The following is a 15468-nucleotide window of genomic DNA, read 5'->3' on the forward strand; positions in this document are numbered from 1 at the left end:
CCCTAAGGTACATGAGCTCTTGGTGGGGGGAGCGGTGAAGATTTGAGAGAAATCCTGTAATGGCAGACCACACAGTTTGTTTAGTAAGACTTGTCAATCTGATCTTAGAGTCCTAATCCACATATCATGACGTTCAAAGATTTGAAAACCATTGCTTTAAGGCACGTCTGCACTTAAAATAATTCAGCTGCACTGCTATGGTGCTTCAGTGTAAACGCTACCAAGGCCAACTGGAGGGATTCTTCTGTTATTTTTCACCTCCCTTAAGAGGCCAATAGCTAGGTCTATGGAAGAATTCTTCCATTAACTTAGTGCTATGTACATGGGACTTAGGTTGGCTGAACAGCACTACTTGTGTGGATTTTTCCCCAAGTAGTTAAACCAACTTATTTTTCTAGTATAGACCAGGCGTTAGTTAGTGTTGGCAATTAAGTAGGTAGCACTTTCTCTGTACTGAACTATGCAGCATGGCAGGAGATGATGTACTATTGGAGACCTCTTTTCTTCAGATGAAATGCAAACTGACTTCTTGGGCACTCATCTGGAAAAATCCCATAGGACTTTAATTGAAGTCTTAGGGTGGCAGCCTGGCCATGGTGCAGTAGGGTCATTGTAGCAAATTCTCCCTTTGTTTTCAGTTGTATACGGTCTCACTCTTTATTTCCTATCCTGATTTTCTGGGTTGTGTTGCTGTGCACTACTAAGCAACTGCTGGGTTTTACTCCCACTTCAGAAGTGGGGGAAGTGGTCTTTTGAGTTTGAAAGTGTGGGATCCTGCACTATATGCTATGTGAGCCTAAGGGATTGTGTTTTATCTTCTTGTTTCTCTGAAAACTGGCCATTGAGAGCTGAGAGATATTTTTGCTGGGGGCGGGGGCAGTGCAGCACAATTTCTCAACTCCCATTGGCTGGTTGGGCTTGTACCACGGGGCTAAAAATAACAATGTGACCTTTAGACTCCACTTTGAGACCCTCCCCCCTTGCTGGGGTTGAAAACTTGACTGGGCAATGCATGGGAGGGTGTACCCTAGGGAGCATTCTTGCATTTGCCTCCGGGAAGAGGACCTGTGACCTAGCTAGCGCTTCCCTACCTCTAGTGTGTGTGATTTAGAATAAAACCTCTTGAATCACATCTTTTAGAAAGAGGAACCACGTGTCTTCAGAGAGCAGCCCTCCATTTCCCCATCCCCCGACACAACGTGGCCACCTTCAGTGTTCTCGCTGGGCAGAAGTACAGTACCCAGGCAACTGAGACCAAAGAAGAGGAACCCCTGCACACTATCATCAGCAATTCAGAGAACGTGAAAGGTGAGCAGAAGCCGGGGCTGTGGTTGGCAGGGAGTCTCCTGGAGTGTGTGAAAACCCAGTGAAATGGTACTGTCCTGGCAAAACCGTACCTAACTGGGAGGGTAGGAGCATGGGGCTATCTTCCAGGATGTGTGTCCAAGGGAGGAAAAGGTGAAACTGTCATCCCAGCATTGCTTATGGAATGGACTTTCGAGACTTGTGGAAGGAAGTGATCACTGATGCTTCGATAACAATGGATTATTGGAGTCTCATGGTCAAGGACCTCCAGGTATCCTAGCAAATATAAAATCACCAGAACGAACACCACAAGGCAAACATCCCTCTAGCAGAGTAGTAACTACAATGAAGAATGAAACAGGAGGAACATGTTCACTCTGTATCCTCTCAATGTCTCCCAGGTAGTATGGACCTGATGGGAAGTAAAACTGCTTAAAAGTGAGAGAGACACTCCTCTGTAGTTACAGCTGGGCAGAAGCCTGCAGTGTGCTCTGATGGATGTAACTTTTGTGTGTGTGGAAGGGGGTTCCCAAGGATCTGCCTCTTACTACATCTCATTTGTTACAGAAGTGAGCTGTGCCTGCCTAGTTCATTGCTTTTGATGATAGGGGTCTCCGATTAAAATCATGCTGTTGGCCTTTTGGTTAGAACAAATCACTTTGCCTGCCTCCAACCAGAACTGCTTTAAAATCACGGGAGTGATCTGAACACAGAAATAGCATCTTAAAGGTTCTAGGACCAGAACCATGAAGCCCTTAAATGAATGAGGGTCTACTGCCCCCTGAATCCATCATCTAGCCCTCTGGGGTCAGAGAATCTGGGGTTTTGTCCACACACTGCTGCAGACATGTGACAGGCCATGGACTGTATTACTTAGGGTCTCGAGTGAGAGTCTAGCGTAGCAAATGCCAAAGATTGGACTTTTTAAAAAGAGCCTCTTGAGGGAAGCATTTTGTATGGTGTTCTCTTTGTCTCTCTCTAAGCATATTAATCACTGGGGTATGAGCAGTCTTGAGGCTGCTCGAGCAGAGGTCCTGGATTAACACAGTGGCTCCTACTATTCTACTCAGCACATGCTTTTTATGTTGAGAGCTTAGAGTGCTTGTTGAAGCTCTCAGAGTAGGGCGTTAGCAGAAAGCTCCTTGGCATGTTTCTCGCCACCACCCTCTATTTGGTACAACAGTGAGTGCTCATGTCTTAGAGCACCACACACTGCCAGAGTTAGATGTGGAAGGATTAGCTGGGAAGCAGGGGAGGGCATTTTTAGAGATGAAGATTTGGGGAGTGGATGGCTCTGTGGCTTGGGAATGAAGTGTAGTTTTTCACCTCTTGATCACTGGTTCTGCTTCAGCCCACACATGTAGTGACCTAAGCTCACATAATACGCTGTTTAATGGTCGTTCTGTGATCTGTGTGTTGTCTTAGATGACAGGGTGCCCACATGGCAAAAACATTCTGGCATTTTAAAATAGTGCCTTTGTTGGCAGTCTCTGTAGTGGCCCTGGATGCCTGTATCTCCTGCCAGTCCTAGATAGAGCCCTGAGAGGCTGAGGCACATTGCTGAAGCTGTGTGCACCTTTCCTTTCTGAGAACTGTGTGAAATGCCTTTGGCTGTGTGTGATTAATTATAGGAGAAGCCTCCAAACATGAGTTCCAGGCAGAGACGAAGAAGCTGTTGGACATTGTGGCACGTTCCTTGTACTCTGAGAAGGAGGTAGGTCACCCGCTAATCGCTCTGATGCTGGTGAAGTTTCTGTTGGCAAAGCCACATTTCTGTAGGTCTGTGGCAGTGCCAGACACTGTTCTCGCAGTGGAATGCCTGCTCCACTTCCCAACAGACCCCAGGATGGCTGCGCTCCAAGCTTCAGTGAAATCTTTAGTGTGTGTTTTTAATTTCATGTATAAATACATCCAGATGACTCAGTGGGCCTGTTCTGGCTCTGGCAATTGGCTGTGTTTTAGTACCAAGTTTAAACAAATGAGCCCCCACACTACTAAGTGGAGAAATACAGTTGGCTCTGTGCTGCACTGCATGTGGAACTTCAGCCCAAAGGAGCTAATGGAGTCAAGACAATGCTGGGCTAGTATGCTGCCTTGCAGGCACTATCCCCTTCCTTTTACTGGCCATTTTTCTTCCTTAGCTTTTTTGTGCAGCATTTTAAAGGCAGGTATTGATGAAAGACTGCTGGGACCCTGCTGACAGAGGTAAATCTTTGTGCCTTGGCGAGAATGGCATGTGCTCCTGATCTTTAACTAAGGCCTTGCCTAGGCACGCCATCCAGCCATGTTTGGGAAAGGATGCTTCACTATGGGCTTCTGGTTCCATTAGAAAGAATGTGCCCTGGGTTTTCTGGCATCAGTATCACTCAGAAGGCTGAAGTGCCAAAACCCCACGCGTCCATTCCATAGGAATCAACAGTGTCACCTCATTTAAGGGCTGTGACATGGTCACATCAAGAGTGTTGTGAGTCACATCAAGAGTGTTTGTGAGTCTGTCTCTTCTGACAAGCCTCTAGGCTGGAACAGGAACCTGCGTGTGAGCCAGCAGTGCACTCTGACTGTTGTGGGTGCAGTGCAGCTGGCTAAGTACAGTGCTAGCTAGACAGAGGCTGCGGTACATACCACTGTTCCTTCCCCAGGTGTTTATCCGGGAGCTGATCTCCAACGGCAGCGATGCACTGGAAAAGCTGCGTCATAAGCTGATGTCTGAAGGGAAAGTCTTACCAGAGATGGAGATTCACCTGCAGACAGACAGCGAGAAGGGAACTATCACCATCCAGGTATCTCCCTTAGTTGGCACGTGGAACAGGAAGTCACCTTTCTTCCTTCCACTTGCTCCACAGCTTGTCCTAGCTGAAGCCCAGTAGAAGCTGAGCTGGAGTGCAGCCCCCATTAGTCTCCACAACCTCCTTGTGCCCTTGGCCCTTCACAGCCTTGTGTATACAAGGTTGATCGGTGCTCGTCAATGATACTAGATTGAGTCTATAACCCCAAGTTTGTGTCCCCGCACCATCCCCTGCCCCTGTGAGGAGCTCCCTGCTCCAGCTCTTTCCTGGAAACAACCTATGGCTTCTCTCATGGTGCTTGTTGGAACCAAAGCACTTTCCACATTCTGCATGTGTATCCCCACTAAAAGGCAGCTGGGCTCTTCCTTATTTAAAAAAAAAAAAATCTTGCAGTGAGTTTAGGTGCCTATAGTGGGGACTCTGCTATATAAGAGGAGGCAAAGAGGAACCAGGATCAGTCGGGGGTCTAGACACAGCTGTAAACCCAGCACTGTAATCTGTCCCATATCTATTCTTGAAGGGCATGACTGGGTTCAGGACATAGCATGGGGTTGCCTCCCCGGCCATTTTGGCTATTAGCCAATGGTGGATTTATCATCCATGAATGTATCGCCTTCTTTTTGAATACAGTTATGCTTTCACAAAATCCCCTTGTAATGATTTCCCTAGGTTGACTGTGTGAAGAAGTACTTCCTTATATTTGTTTTAACCTGCCACCTGTTAATTTCATTGGGTGACCCCCTGTTTTTGTGTTATCTAAAAGGGTAATTAACACTTCCTTTTTTGCTTTCTCCCTACTAGGGAGAAAGACCTGTATCATATCTCCACTAGTTGTCTATTTTCAGTCCGTCTTTTTCATCTCTCCTCATATGGCAACTGTGCCATACCTCTAATCGTTTTGGTTGCCATTAGGGATGTGAATGTGTACCTGTACACAGTTAACCAGTGAGTCTAGGCTCACTGGTAATCCTCACAGCTACATGCAGCCAGCCCGCCCCTCCCCCTTGGCATGCTGCTGCCTCTGTATCAGAGACAGCAGCTCGGTGGGGTGGGGGCAGGTGGAAGCTAATGCTCATAGGGAGCCAGCTTAAAAGCCAACTCTCCTCCCCCCATTTGTGCTGCTGCCTCCCTCAGAGGCAGCAGCGTGGGAGAAGGGAGGGTGGGGCAGGCAGGTGGGAGCCAGTGTTGTGGAGAGCCGGCTTAAAAGCAGACTCCCTGTGAGCACCAGCAGAAAATTTCAGCAGTTACACATTTACAAAAGACCCCCCTCCCTCCCCACACACATTTTAACATCCCAAGTTGCCATTTTCTCTACTTTTTCCAAGTCTGATCATAGAACACTAGAACTAGAAGGGACCTTGGAGACCATCAAGTCCAGTCCCCTGCCCTCACAGCAGGACCAAGCACTGTCTAGATCAGGGCTACTCAATGTGGGGCCTGCAGCCCATTTGTTTGCGGCCCACATGCAGCTGAGAGCCAAAACAAAAAAGTAGCCATATAATGGTCTTCTGTTGATATGCGTTTTAGTAGTTAAATGCCTGGACTGTCATTTCTCATTAAAAGTGCTGTCATATGGCTGGAAATTAGGTAAATGGGGCCTGCATGTTGTGTAGTCTTGCCTTAATTTTTGTATTCATGCCTGTCACTGTAAGAAGCTATTTGCATATATATGCACCCACACTAAAGTTGCAGTATCAGTATCACTAAAGTTGTGAGTATCATTGTGGCCCCTAGAGCTTCCAAAGTTGAGTAGCCCTGGTCTAGATTGTCCCTGATAGATGTCTATCCAACCTGCTCTTAAATATCTTCACAACCTCCCTAGGCAATTTATTCCAGTGTTTAATTACCCTTACAGTTAGAAAGTTTTTCCTAATGTCCAATGTCCATTGGTTTTTGTCCTGTCATCAGAGGTTGAGAACAATTGTTCTCCCGCCTCCTTGTAACATCCTTTTAGATACTTGAAAACTGCTATCATGTCCCTTCTCGGTCCTCTCTTTTCTAAACTAAACAAGCCCAATTCCTTCAGTCTTCCCTTATAGGTTATGTTTTTTAGACCTTTAATAACTTTTATTTAGCTTGTGGTCCACTATGACCCCCTAGATCCTTTGCTGCAGTGCTCCTTCCTAGACAGTTGCTTCCCATTCTATAAGCGTGAAACTGATTGTTCTTTCATACGCTGCTTCTCCCTTATCCACAAGACTTGTTATCCCTTTATAAGCTAGATAATTTCATGGAGGTTAGGTCCATAAAAGGCTATTAGCCAGGGGAGAAAATGGTGTCCTTGGCCTTTGTTTGTCAGAGGCTGGAGAGGGATGGCAGGAGACAAATCGCTTGATCATTGTCTTCGGTCCACCCTCTCTGGGGCACCTGGTGCTGGTCACTGTCGGCAGACAGGATACTGGGCTAGATGGACCTTTGGTCTGACCCAGTACGGCCGTTCTTATGTTCTTATGTTTCCTAAGTGGAGTACTTTGCATTTGTCCTTGTTGAACTTCATCTTGTTTAAGTTCAGCCCATTTCTCTAGTTTGTCCAGATCATTTTGAATTCTGACCCTCTTTCAAAGCAGTTGCAACCCCTCCCAGGTTGGTATCATCTGCAAACTTTATAAGTATACTCTCTATGCCATTATCTAAATCATTGATGAAGATATTGAACACAACTGGTCCCAAAACATACCCCTGTGGAACCCCACTTGTTATGCCCTTTCAGCATGACTGTGAACCATTAATAACTACTCTCTGAGAACAGTTATCCAGCCAGTTATGCACCCACCTTATAGTAGCCCTGTCTAGGTTGTATTTTCCCAGTTCATTGATAAGGTCATGCAAGACTGTATTAAATGCTTTACTAAAGTCTAGGTATACCACGCTGCTTCTCTCTTATCCGCAAGACTTGTTATCCTATCAAAGAGAGCTGTCGCATTGGTTTGACGTGATTTGTTCTTTACAAATCCATGCTGGCTGTTACCTGTCAACCTTATTATCTTCCAGATGTTTGCAGATGAATTCCTTAATTACTTGCTGTATTATCTTCCCTGGCAGAGGGGTTAGACTGGTCTGTAGTTTCCTGGGTTGTTGGTTTTTTTTCCTTTTTATCAATGGGCACTATCGCCCTTTTCCAGTCTTCTGGAATCTCTCATGAATTCCATGTTTTTTCAAAGATGATAGCTAACGGCTCAGATAGCGCCTCAGTCAGCTGATTGAGTATTCTAGGATGAATATATTTATTTTATTTTATTTTATTTTATTTTATTTTATTTTATTTTATTTATTTAAAACATTTTTACCCTGCCTGTCTATTTAAAATAATCAAGGCAGCTTACAGCTTTTTTTTAAAACACAATATAAATATATATAAAAATTAAAATAAATACTAGACCGCAGAGAGACATAAAACCTGCTTAAGACATCTTGAGAGGAGGGATACACACCTACAAACTCAAACACTCATAAAAGCATGAGTAAAAAGGGTGGCTTTGGCGTGATGCCGAAACAATGCTAACATTGGTGACATGCGAATATCCCAGGGGAGAGAATTCACAGCCTGGGAGCAAAAGCTGAGATGTCCCTGTTCCGCGTAGATGTTAATCTTGACTCCATAAGTGGAGGAACACTGAGCAGAGCATCCCCAGCTGACCTCAATCCCTGGGCAAGTTCATATGGGAGAAGATGGTCCTTCATATACCCCAGAGCCAACCCATTTAGGGCTTTATAGGTCATAACCAAGACTTTAAATTGTGCTCAGAAACATAGCGGAAGCCAATGCAGCTGCCGGAGCACTGGTATAATGTGCTCCGTATAATAAGTATTAGTTAAAACTCAAGCAGCTCCATTTTGGACCAGTTGAAAGGCTCTTTAGAGGCAGCCCCACATAAAGCACATTACTTCCTGATTGGATTATTGCAACAGGAGCATGGATCACTGTGGCCAAGTCATGCTTGTTCAGGAAGGGTCGCAGCTGGCAGGTCAGCCAAAGCTGTCCAAAAGCACTCCTGGCCACCGAAGAAATCTGGTTCTCAAATGTTAAAAAAGGGTCTAGGAGGACTCCCAAGCGGCGTACCTTTCTTTAAGGGGGAGTGTAACCCCATCAAGAAGAGGTACCACACCACATTCCTGAACAGATGGCCTCCTGATCCACAGGACCTCAGTCTTATTTGGACTCGGTTTCAGCTTGTTTGACTTCATCCAGTCCATCACCGCCTCCAGACGCTGGTTTAAATCCGTCACTGCCACACCTGGTTCTGATGTCACAGGGAAAAAGAATTGGGTGTCATCTGCATATTGATGGCACCATCCTCCAAAACTCCTTACAACCTCGCCCAGCGGCTTCATGTATTTGTTTAAACAGCATAGAGGACAAGATGGAATCTTGCGGGGCTCCGTAGCACAATTGCCACAGGGGTCGAATAGCAGCCTCCTGGCTCCACCTTCTGAAGGCGTTCCTACAAATAAGACTGGAACCACCACAAAACAGTACCTCTGATACCCAACGCCTTCCGTGCATTCCAGAAGGATACCATGGTCGACGGTACCAAAAGCCTCTGAGAAGTCCAAGAGAATCATCAGGGATGCACTACCCCATCTGTCTCCCAGCAGAGGTCATCTACCAGGACGACCGAGGCGGTTTCAGTTCCAAAACCAGGCCTAAAGCCAGACTGAAATGGATCTAAATAATCTGTTTCTTCCGAGAAAGCTTGGAGTTGCAACGCCACCTCCTGCTCAAGTACTTTGCCCAAGAAGGGAATACTAGCAACTGGATGATAGTTATTCAAATCCTATGGGTCCAGGGAAGGCTTCTTAAGTAGCGGTTTTATCACTGCATCTTTCAAGGTGGCAGGAACCATACCAGATCTAAAAGACTCATTAATAATCCCCTGGACCCAACCAGTCATCCCTTCCCAGCTAGATTTAAGCAATGAAGGGCAGGGATTGAGCGAGCACATGGTCGGTCGCACTCCTCCAAGCACCTTATTCACATCCTCGATCTGCAACAGCTGAAACTGTTCCAAAGAAAAACAACGGGATGGTGCATTCAACACATTCTATCCCCCACTTACACAGCAGTCAGAGTCCAAATCAGACTCTGTGAGCGATCTTATCCACAAAGTGCTTTGCGAACATATCCCAGCAGGGAGCCAAGAACTCCTCCATTTCGTCATGAGTGCCAGACTGTAACAGGCCCCGCACCACTCGAAACAGTTCCACTGGTTGGCATTTTGCGGATGCGATACGGGTGAAGAAGTATCTTTTTTTCCACTGTCAGCATGGCCACAGAGTAAGCTCGCAATTCAGCTCTAACCTGCAATCAGTCGGACTCAACTTTAGTTCTCCTGCAGCAGCATTCTAGCCATGGCACAGACCGTTTTGCCACCATCAACTCCCCAGGAAACCAGGGATCAAACTTGGCTCAGCTAGCCCGAAGAAGGCACTTAAGAGCAATTATGTCAATTGCCTGAGCTACCTTGATATTCCATATATTGACTAGGGCATCGACAAGACCATTTGCCATAACTGCTGAACAATCCCTCAGGGAATTCAGGAAACCCTCCGGGATCCATCAACTTCCAAGGCCGTGTCCAGACTCAGGGGTTTTTTCGGGAAAAGTAGCCTTTTCCCGAAAAAACTTCCCCTGCGTCCAGACTCAAGCCGCGTTCTTTCGAAATTATTTCGAAAGAACGTGGCTTTTCTTTCGATGGCGGTAAACCTCGTTTCATGAGGAAGAACGCCTTCCTTCGAAAGTTCCTCTTTCGAAGGAAGGCGTTCTACAATGTAAAGAGGCCGTCTTCGAAAGAGAGCATCCAGACTCGCTGGGTGCTCTCTTTCGAAAAAGCGGATTTCCTCTATCGAAAGATCCGCCTGAAGTCTAGACGCGATCTTTCGAAAGAGGCTCTTTCGAAAAATGCTTTCGAAAGAGCCTCTTTCGAAAGAAGCCTGCAGTCTAGACACAGCCCAAGGCTGGGCCATCTTAATCATAGAATACTAGAACTGGAAGGGACCTCGAGAGGTCATTGAGTCCAGTCCCCTGCCCTCATATTTTATCGGTCCCTCACACCCCCATGGAGGGGAAGGTCAGCAGATAGTCTAAACTTGAGCAGGTAGTGATCAGTCCATGACAAAGGGAGTGTAACCACATCCCTTAACCCAAGAACTCTATCACTCTCAGTCCAAAAGACCAGATAGAGTGTATGACCTGCCGCATGTGTGGGGGCAGTTATTTCTTGGGGTAGTCCTAGGGTCATCCTGGTATCTATAAAATCTCAGGCTGGAGCAGACAGGACAGCCTCGGCATGAATATTAAAGTCCCCCACGACCAGAAGCCTCAGGGTCCTCAGTGCCACATTCGAGACCACCTTGGCCAGCTCAAGGAGAGCATTTGCTGTACAGCGGGGTGGACAGTATACAAGCAGAATGCCCACCCTATCCTGGCCACACAACATCAGGTACAGATACTTGAATCTAACACTTCGTTGGACCAAGGCCCTGGCCAGTGAAATGCTATCCCAATAGACAGTCACCTCCCCGACCATCAAGCCGTGATTGGTGCTGAACCGAGAACCCATCTGGGCACAGTCGGGAAAGGTCAACACCTCCCTCCACTCCCAGCCAGGTTTCAGTGATACAAGTCAGGTCAGCCCCTTCATCTAGTATTAAATCATGGATGACAGCTGTCTTGTGGGATAGGCCCCAGTGACTTGAAGACATCTAACTTTTCTAAGAAATTTTTAACTTGTTCTTTTCCTATTTTAGTTTCTAAACCTACGCCATTTCCACAAGCGTTCACTATGTTGGGCATCTCATCACCATCAATCTTCTTGGTGAAAACCGAAAAAAAGAAGTCATTAAGCACCTCTGCCATTTCCAAATTTCCTGTTGTTTCTCCCTCTTCACTAAGCAAAGGGCCTACTCTATTCTTGGTCATCTTCCTGCTTTTAATATAGCTGTAGAATGTTGTCTTGTTACCCATTATATCTTTAGCTAGTTTGAGCTCATTTTGTGCCTTTGCCTTTCTAATCTTGCCCCTGCATACTGGCATTGTTTGCTTAGATTCATCCTTTGGAATTTGACCAAGTTTCCACTTTTTGAGAGACTCCTTTTTGATCATGGTAAGATCTCCTGGTTAATGTATTTTTTTGAGAATGGGTGACCAGAACTGCCTGAAGTATTCAAGGGTGTGGGCGTGCTATGGATTTCCATAGCGATGTTATGATATTTTCTGTTTTATCTAGACCTTTCCTAATGGTTCCTAACATTAACTTTTTTGACTGCTGCTGCACTTCTAACAAGTGTTTTCAGAGAACTGTCCACCATGACTCCAAGATGTCTGTGTTGACTGATAACTAATTTAGACCCCATCATTTTCTGTACATAGTGCTCAGGACTGTGTGTGTAGGGGAAACATGCCTCTCCCATAGCCCCAGACCTGTTGCTGGGAAAGAGGACTTGGGGAAGTCCTCTCTTCCTGCCACAGTCCCAGGGCAAACTGCACTCCAAATCTCTCATCCCTGGACCCACCCCACAGCCTTCACTCTCAGTGAGAGCCCTCACTCCTACCCCTTCTGCCCCAGCTCGGAGCCTGAGCCCCATTCCCACCACACATCACCACCACATAACAAAATTCATTCTGCACATGCATATGAAAAATTAGAGGGAAGATTGGTTGGGATTGTTCTCCAATGTACATTACTTTGCCCTTATCAATATTGAATTTTATCTGCCATTTTGTTCTTTGTGACTTTTCACAGTCTGCTTTGTACTTAATTATTTTGATTAGTTTTGTATTGTCTGAAAATTTTTCCACCTCACCGTTTACCTCTTTCCAGCTCATTTTTGAATATGTTGAACAGCACTGTTCCCAGAACAGATCCCTCGGGGACACTGCGGTTTACCCCTCTTCACTGTGAAAACTTCATTTGTTCCACCCCTCTTTTTCTTATATTTTAAGCAGTTACTGATCCATGAGAGGACCTTCCCTCTTTCCTTCTGACTGCCTACTTTGCTTAAGAGTCTTTGGTGTGAGGGACCTTGTCAAAGACTTGCTGAAATCCAAGTACCCTATATCCACTGGATCATGCTTATCCAAGTATTTGTTGATCCCTCTCAAAGAATTCTAATCAGATGATGAGGCATGATTTCTCTTTACCAAATCCACGTTGATTCTTCCCCAACAAATCATGTGCATCTATGAGTCTGATGATTCTGTTCTTTATTATAGCCTTAACCAGTTTGTCTGGTAGTGAAGTTATTGGCTTGTAATTGCCAAGGTATGGCCTCTGGAGCCTTTTTTAAAAGATCAGCATTTCATTTGCTATCTGTCAGTCCTCTGGGACAGAGGCTAATGTTACATATCACTGTTAGTAGTTCTCATAGACTTTAAGATCAGTCTGACCTCCTGCACAGTTCAGGCCACAGAATCTCTCACACGCACACCTGAAATAGACTGGAGGCTAAATTACTGAAGTCCTCAAATAATAGTTAAAAGACTTCAAGTTACAGAGAATTTACCATTTACATTAGTTTAAACCTGAAAGTGACCTGTGACCCATTCTCTAGAGGAGGATGAATTTTCCATCCCCCCACCACCACCAGTTTCTTCATAACCCCAAATATGATGATCAGTTAGACACTAAGCATGTGGGAAAGACCCACGAGGCAGACACTACAGAAAATTCTTTCCCAGGTAACTCAGAGCCCTTCCCATCTAGTATCCTGTCTTTGCAGTTTCATATTTGAATTCCTTAAGAACTTTTGCATGCATACTATCTGGTCCCGATGGCTTATTACTGTTTTTTTTATCAATTTGTTCCAAAACCTTCTCTGACACCTCAGTCTGGGGACAGTTCCTCAGATTTATCACCTGGGAAGAATGACTTAGGTATGGGAATTTCCTCACATCCTCTGCAGTGAAGACCAATGCAGAGAATTCTTCTAGCTTCTCTAAAACAGCCTTTTCTTCCCGGAGTGCTCCTTTAGCACCTTGCCTGTGCAGTGGCTGCACTGATTGTTTAGCAGGCTTTCTGCTTCTGACGTACTTTTTTTTTTTAATTGCTGTTTTTGTGTTTTCTGCTAGATGCTCTTCAGATTCTTTTTTGGCCTGTCTGGTCATGCTTTTATTCGTGCTAGAGTTTATGCTCCTTTCTCTTTTCCTCAGTAGAATTTGACCTCCGCTTTTTAGAAAATGTCTCTTTCTCTAATTGCCTCTTTTACTATATTGATTATCCATGGAACATTTTTGTGATCCTCTTGCTACTTTTGTTTTAGAGGTATTCATATAATTTGGACATCTATCATAATTTTTTTTAAAGTTTCCATGGAACTTACAGGCATTTCACTCTTCTGACTGTTCCTTTTGATTTCCGTTTAACTAGCCTAATTTTTGTTTAGTTCCTCTTTTGAAGATAAATGCTACCATGGTGGGTTTCTTTGGTATTTTCCCTCCTGTAAAGATGTTAAATTTAATTACATTACTGTTGCAGTTACTAAGCAGTTCAGATATATTCATCTCTTACACCAGATCCTGTGCTTCACTTAGGACTAGATTCAGAATGCCTCCTACAAGCAGTTGTTAATGTTCTAAAACTTTATCTTTGTATCACACCATGAGTTAACATGTTCCCAGTCAATATTGGGTTTTTGATTTTATGGCCTCTTTAATCAACCCCAACTCACCGTGGATAGGCTATTCTTTGGAATTCCCTTTCCTGCTTACCCCTCTCCTTCTCCTTGGAGATTTGTTGTACCTTCCAAACCTGGAGTGTTCTTTGCTGAGGGACATCATTGCCAAGAGTGTTGCTTGTTGATTAGAGAGCTTGCTGGCTGGCTGGGAGCAGTGCTGTCGGTGACAAAAGGGGAGAGGTAAAGAGAAAGCTGCAGCTGTCAGAGAACCTGTGCACTGAAAGAGAAGTTTTTAAGCTGATCATATTTTATTTCTGTCAGTCCAGGTATTTTGCTGCAATGTGGAATATCATTTTGCTGGAAGCTTTAGCCAGCCATGTACAAATACCTTTCCCATTTCCCTATAGCAGCTTGCTTCAGAGCAGTTTGGGGAACAGTTAGTTTGAACTGAAAGATGTCTTCATTGCAGTTGTGTTTCATTCCGTTCAAACCCGTCTCCAGGAATTTTCCTTAAGCATTTTGCAGTGAGTTTGGCAGAGGTTCAATAACGGCCAATTACATTCAGCGAGCAGGGATTTTTTTTATGTATAGGAATTTGGGAATGACGTGCTATGCTATAAATAGAAGTGGAGCAGAGGAGCCCAGAGCTCTGTTCAGGGGTCTAGAATGAACAAAGCCTGAACCAGATGCTGAAAACTTTTCTTTCTGGCTTGGGGGCAGGGACGTTTTTGTCAGATTCTTGAGGTTTTGCCATTTGCTGTTTGTTTTTTCTGGCTGTACAAACCCTGCTATTGAGACCCTACCTAGCGTCTAATTCATTTCACATTCTTAAGGTGACTGATTGGGCTGCCATCTTTAATCAGATGAAAGGTGTCCCAAGGGGAAGCTCTGTGGACGCAGCGGAAGCACCTCACCAGTAACCAAGATGTATATTATTAGCCAGTATCTCGTGCACACTTGAAGATATTTTGATCATACGTTGGAAATAAACGCTGATCTAAAAATAATTGTGCGTTGTCAGCATTAATTATGACATTTTGTCTTGCTAGTTAATAAGAAACCTACATGGTGAGGAAATAGCTAGCTGGGGTGGAAAGTAGCTGACGTCAGTGGGGCTGGATTTCAGGGAGACCACTGCTCATGCTGTTCATTTTGCTGGCATTTGGGGGCCTGTATCCCGACTCTTGACAAGAGCCTGTGAAATCAGATCCTGTTTTGCTTCTGGTTTTCCCATGTAGTAATTTGTGCTTGGTGATGGTAGGTGACTCAAAACCCTCCTTTGGACAAAAACCTTAGTTTACTGTGTCACTAAAACAGCTCATGTGCCATTGTGCTTAACCAGAGGGACTGAGAGAGTGTAGGAGTGAGTTCACTTGGCCCTTTGCAATGCAGCTGGTGATGCTGCACTGTGGGAAACTCAGGTTTGACACCAAGCCCATTTTCTCACCACTCTGATGGCATTAGCTTGCTCTTTGTTTCTGTGGAAGGTCTGAAAGGAAATGAGTTCAAAAGCAGCATCTTAAAAGGAAACCCAACATGGAAGGGTTCTGGGGGACTCTTGCAGAGCAGGAGGGAGGAGGTGTTATTCACAGTGGATTGGACCCCTGTGTTACGGGTTAGCCATTTCTGAGTTGGGATTTTTGCTATGTTGCCTCAATTATCCTAAGAAGCCACAGGGATAACTAAAGCTCAGTCAAAGCAAACAAGCCCTTTCTTACTGCTACCTGACTAAGAGATGGCCATGCAAGGATGCCAAGGAGCGAGT

At 45.1% G+C, this 15468-nt stretch overlaps 1 protein-coding gene across 1 annotated transcript in view; it reads left to right on the forward strand.

The window, feature by feature from the left end:
* Window positions 1-15468, forward strand: part of TRAP1 (TNF receptor associated protein 1) — a 39403-nt gene that overhangs the window by 3088 nt on the left and 20847 nt on the right. The window contains exons 2-4 of the mRNA XM_075899109.2: window positions 1141-1308; window positions 2937-3019; window positions 3945-4085. Coding sequence (XP_075755224.2) covers window positions 1141-1308; window positions 2937-3019; window positions 3945-4085 — 392 coding nt within the window. The remainder of the gene's footprint in view (window positions 1-1140; window positions 1309-2936; window positions 3020-3944; window positions 4086-15468) is intronic.

The sequence above is a fragment of the Pelodiscus sinensis genome, chromosome 15, assembly GCF_052426305.1.
Source record: "Pelodiscus sinensis isolate ZL-2025 chromosome 15, ASM5242630v1, whole genome shotgun sequence".
NCBI lineage: Eukaryota > Metazoa > Chordata > Testudines > Trionychidae > Pelodiscus > Pelodiscus sinensis.